We start from the raw sequence: 5,291 nt of genomic DNA, 5'->3' as shown, positions 1-5,291 counted from the left end.
AATGTATCTGTTCGACTGCTACTTGTTCTGCAGCGTGCAGAGCAATTGGGTCGCGCGTTAGTTTGACCCATTGCAAACTCACACACTCTGTGTGTGTGCCGTGTCAAAGGTTCCGATACCTTAGTGGAGGTACTGAGTACTTTAGTGAATGGTAGTCAGTAGGCGCCTCGTGGCGTGTTTAACCTCACTAATCTCAGTGTTATATTTGCTACCTTGACGAAGGTCCCTTGGCCGAACAAAACACGTGTACAGTAGTGCAATTATATCACCCGCAGCACATCGTGCTTGGTCACGTCGTGAAAATCACAATTTGAATAAAATTACGTTTTGGATCAGATTTGAGTTTACAAACTTGCATATTAAATATCCAGAAAAAGGTATCTCTCCAGATTTGTGGAATGGAGGAAGTAATTAATTATACATATATACTGTATAACCTAACGTACCAAACTCCAAACAAACGCATACCTGTCGCCCGATTTATTGTGTGGCGAGTGGCCCATGTACTCCGCTTATTACTTGCTACACCAGCCCGGTACTACCAGCAGGTCCGTGACATTATATTTCGTGTCTCGTTGGAACAATTTTCTATGGGATTTCGTGCTAGGCCCTGGTCGGGGAAAGTTTTCGTCCATGTCTATGCCTTGCAAACATGGACAAAATTAGTTTTGATTGGATAGAATGATCCGGTAACCGGATGTTGTTCATGCTCAACTTGGCTTGAGGAGTCGTTCACGCTCGTTCATGTTTCACACCATCAGTCAGAAGCTTTTCAAGTTGGAGGGAGCACCCTTATGGACGAGGACGCGAAGAAAGTCGATGCTGGAAATGCAGACTACGATGGTACAAGCACGACATACCCTTATATAAAACAGCACCTTAACTCACAACATATCATGAATCACATTAGACTCCGAGGTTCGTCAAGACAAGCCGGCAAAGCGGGCGAAGAAGCAAGTGCCAAGGGGGATGCTCTGGTGCGACCGAAGCGTCGCCACCTTGTTCTCGCTCCGGTACAATTCCCCTCTGGCGTCCAGATTCGACTCGAAGAACAACAGTGGCAAGCGCGTGGCGTACGTGATGCTGGCGGTGGAGCTCAGCATCGAAATGCAACGTGAATTCGTCGCAAAGCAGGTGCAAGACAAGGTGCGTGCATTTCTCGTACAGTCATTTCAAAACTGATTGACTTGTATTCAAATAGTTTGCCAAGATGAAAACAGAATGGTCCGTGTCAAAGACAAGTTTGCCCAGTCCAACGGGTAACTTGTCCAAGCCTCAACTTCCAATGCACTATGACATCATGCTGGAGTACTGGGGTACCAAGGCGGGGTTCAAAAGGGAATCCCTCATGAGCACGGATGATTGTATCGAGGATGACAAAGTGGTCGTATTGGATGGTATAAATAGTATATATATTACGTACTACTATATATCAATGAGCTATTATATAAATGTAGACGAGGAGGATGACGTTGAAATAAAAACTGAAGAGCCACAAAGAAGCAAAAGAAAAACAATGTGGAAAAGAAGCCCAAAGACTCAGCAGCGTCATTGGAAGCTGGATTTAATTCCATCAAGGAGAGATTGATGTTTTTGGGGTCATCGCTGTCTGATGTTCAAGCCCAAGCCGCGCCTGGTGCTACACTGGACGATGTTTTTACTGCAATTAAGGCCCAGTCCGATACCATGACGCAGCACTTAGCGCATTTAGCAGCGCAAAAAAAAGATTAAGGTATATTACGCAAAATCGTAAATATTTGTCACTCAATTATTACACTTAATATAAAATTCGTGCAATGGCAGTGCGCTTCGTCAAAGCTGTCTTGCGGAGGAATGGGTTTGTTTCCGACTCCGACTGATCCAACGGCTGAACTTGATCGTTGCCGTCGCGACGGCGATTTGGAATGGCAAACAAACCATCGTTGAAATACAAGAACATGTTATGGAGCACAAAGCACGCAGTCACAACGGTTGTGGTTTGATTGAGCGACTTTTCGTTCATCACCGTCTTCAAAATTCAAAATCTTTCCTTGAGTCGTCCAAATGCACATTCAACCGACATTCGAGTGCTGGAATGTTTGTAATTAAAATTCTTTTGAAATTTAGCCGTGCGTGAGCCATGAATGGTGTGATAAGCCATGACAGCAAGGTGTAACCGGCGTCGCCAAGGAGAAAACAACCCTTGGGTATTTTCCAACTAATGGAATGGCCGAACGATGATGTTTTCCAGATTTTTTTGTCAGTGTACGAACCTGGGCGAATGTCGTCCGACATAAAACGCGTCTTGGTGTCAACCACTGCCTGGATGTTGAGGGATGGGTCGGCCGTTGCGATTGTAAAGCCCGTCGTAGTCCTTGGGGCGTTGTATTTCGACGAGGGTGCCGTCAACAGCGCCAACCACACCAGGTACTTTTTGTTTGACAAAAAATACCTGCTCAACGTCGTTCCACTCCGCGGAGTTTCTTGGTAGACTGATCCACGTTTTCTGCGCTAGACGACAGGACTCCCACCAACACGCTGACAACATTGATGCACCACGACTTGGACATTCCAAATGCAGCGGCCGTTTCACGGTAACCTCCGTCGGAGCCGAGAAAGTACAACACAACAGCCACCTTCTTTTTGAACGAGTGATAGGAAAGCCGACGGTAGCGTTCAGGTAGTTCGTGTCGTAGCCATTCGACGAGCCGACCGAACGTAGCTTGGCTGCATCGCAGATTGGCCTTGAACCATTTTTCGTACTGAGGGTGTCCGACCATTGAGTCAAAGTCGACTTTTGTACCGGTGAGTATATTAAACTTGTCGCACGGAAGTCTATGGAGGACGGTGGCTAGCCCGATGCACACAGCGGAAATGGTGCATGCAGTTGCAACAACGGCGGTACGAGTTGGATTCATACTGATGGGGCAGGGACAAAACTGATTTCCTTTACCGACCACAAGGTTGCTTGTGCATCCGAATATTTTGAAATTATTTCCCCGCCAGGGCCTGTTACCTCTCAAACTCAAAAACCGTTGCAGGTGATTGGTTGAAAAATTCGGCGTGATACTAATCATGGATCGCGTGACATAGACACCAAGTTGTCACGGAACTGCGCCCGATGTGTTGCGGAGACATTTCAAAGATTGACCGATGTCGAAGCAGCTGATGGATGCTGAGTAGGCGTTTGAAACAGCGAACGATACCAGTGTCGCACTCACATTCCAAAGTTTGGACACGACCAACCCAAACTCACATTTCAACTTGATGGTATCCTCAACAGGAGCAGCAGCAGCAGCCCCTGGCCCCGCGCCCCATGGCTACACGCGCACGCTTCTTTGGAAGAATGTCCGGTTGAAGCGAAAACACCCCATCAAGACACTGTTCGAGGTGGTGCTGCCCATTGCCCTCCTAGCCCTGATGGGGTACTTGAAATCCCAAATGGCCGACACAAATCGAGGCACGGGGTGGGCAACCTGGTACGGCCCGTCGGACCCTTTGTATCACGGCTCCATCCCCAACACGAAATACGTTCAAACCGAGGCGACCATGACTGGGCTCCTTCTGGAGCTCGGGTCGAACAGAATTGGCTACGGAAGGGACCCGATCGTGTACACAACCTGTCGGAATGCGTTGTTGGCTGGTTACGTCAGCACCAACCGCACGTCTCCGTATGCGTGGCCACCTCGATGCCAGTCGTTGGGGCTGCCCAAGAAGATCGCCATCGTGCCAGACAACACGTTCACGAGGCAGTACTTTGCAGAGGCTGTGGGCCAATGGTACCCCCGTGTGGAATTGACATCGAACATCGCCGTACCGTCGTTTGCCGATTCGGTAGTGTTTTTCCCCAATGAACAAGCGTTGGAGGATTCTATTACAGGTACTTTGTTGGCATGCCCCATCTCTTAACATTTACATTTGATTTGTAGGGGGCCGATATGGCGTGACGTTCGACTCGCCTCGTTTGGCAGCGGCGATCGTGTTCACGGCGATGCCATCAACGCTGGGTACTCCTGGGAACATTGAGTACTCGCTTCGCTTCAACACGACCACGGGCAGCTTTGGATACAATGTCGTGCCTCGTACGTCTGGGGATGTAGTGGACTTGCTCCAGCGTGGCCTCGATCCCGACGCCTACAGAGCATACGCCCGTGAGGGGTTCTACACCCTCCAGACCCTCGTCACACGCTTTGCCACGTGTGTGCCCGACTGGAAGGATGGCAAAACCACAGGCACTTGCACGATGCCGAACGCCGTCGCAGCCGCCACCCCCCAAGTGGATGCGATGCTGCTGCAGCAAGTGTTCAACGACACCCGTTTGGCCTATACGTTTTCAGCTGCGTCGAGCGGGAAAACGTACTATTCCCCGCGCACGTTCACATCCAACATCTCAAAGTCAGCATATGAACCCTTGATCAAGCCCCTTCGGCTGCTCCCCCCAAGCCACGGGCGGGGGCCTCGTGTTTCCGTTCCCCGTGGTGGGGTTCACCGTCTCCCCCTTCTTCGAGACCGTGGACTTCATCTTTGGCATTGTGTTTGTGCTGTCGTACATCCAATGCTTGTCTGCGATTCTAGTTGCGCTCATCTCGGAAAAAGAGACCAAGACCCGCGAACTGCTTAAGATTCTGGGCGTGCCGGACGTGGCCATCGTCGGCAGCTGGTACATCACGTACGGCGTCATGCTGTTTGTGGCGTCGTTGGTGCAGGCGGGGGTGGCCAGCGCTGTCCTTTTCAATCACTCGAGCGTGGTGCTCTTGTTCTTGTTCTTTTGGCTCTTCTCGTGCAGCTTGCTCGCGTATGCGTACATGGTCAGTGCGATCTTCTCCAAGGCCAAAGTGGGGGCGTATCTGGGCGTTATTGGGTTCTTGCTCATGTACGTCGTGTCCACGGCATTCACCAACGAATCGACCGCCGCGTCCAAGGTCTTGGCGTCGCTCTTATCCCCCGTGGCACTAGTGTTTGGGGTTAACAACTTGGCCGCATCCGAAACCAACGGCGTGGGTATTACCTTCGACAACGTGAATGAATCCATCAAGAGCTACAAGTTCTCGACGGCGTTGGTCCTTCTCTTGGTCGACTCGGTAGTGTACACTGTGCTGGGTCTGTACCTTGAACGCGTTGTGCCGAAAGACTATGGCGTGACTGAGGCATGGTACTTCCCCGTGTCTCCCAGTTATTGGCGCCGATCGTCCAAGCAGCCATCCTCGCGTCACGACGACAGAGTTGAAGGGGGGGCTGTCGTGCTGAACGTGGACGTCAACAGTAGTGCCATTGAAGCTGTGGGGATGGAGCTCAAGCAGCAAGAAGTGTCG

General features: G+C 50.5%; 3 protein-coding genes across 3 annotated transcripts; 2 read left to right on the top strand and 1 right to left on the bottom strand.

Annotated features, from left to right (window-relative positions):
• Window positions 1–794: 794 nt before the first annotated feature.
• On the top strand, window positions 795–1,731 carry H257_10479 (hypothetical protein; the record flags this gene model as incomplete). The annotated part of the gene is made up of 4 exons (XM_009837042.1): window positions 795–843; window positions 911–1,146; window positions 1,202–1,387; window positions 1,501–1,731. 4 exons carry the CDS (start codon window positions 795–797, stop codon window positions 1,729–1,731), a joined length of 702 nt encoding a protein of 233 aa, XP_009835344.1.
• A 46-nt stretch (window positions 1,732–1,777) lies between these two features.
• H257_10478 (hypothetical protein) lies at window positions 1,778–2,759 on the bottom strand (the record flags this gene model as incomplete). The annotated part of the gene is made up of 2 exons (XM_009837041.1): window positions 1,778–2,008; window positions 2,451–2,759. 2 exons carry the CDS (start codon window positions 2,757–2,759, stop codon window positions 1,778–1,780), a joined length of 540 nt encoding a protein of 179 aa, XP_009835343.1.
• Window positions 2,760–3,246: 487 nt separating this feature from the next.
• Window positions 3,247–5,226, top strand: H257_10477 (hypothetical protein; the record flags this gene model as incomplete). Its single annotated transcript, XM_009837040.1, has 4 exons — window positions 3,247–3,859; window positions 3,909–4,374; window positions 4,400–5,131; window positions 5,178–5,226. 4 exons carry the CDS (start codon window positions 3,247–3,249, stop codon window positions 5,224–5,226), a joined length of 1,860 nt encoding a protein of 619 aa, XP_009835342.1.
• Window positions 5,227–5,291: the final 65 nt, after the last annotated feature.

Source organism: Aphanomyces astaci (genome assembly GCF_000520075.1).
Source record: "Aphanomyces astaci strain APO3 unplaced genomic scaffold supercont1.28, whole genome shotgun sequence".
NCBI classification, from domain to species: domain Eukaryota; phylum Oomycota; class Saprolegniomycetes; order Saprolegniales; family Verrucalvaceae; genus Aphanomyces; species Aphanomyces astaci.
Note: the sequence above shows the minus strand (reverse complement) of the source record. Positions and strands in the feature narration are given on the sequence as shown.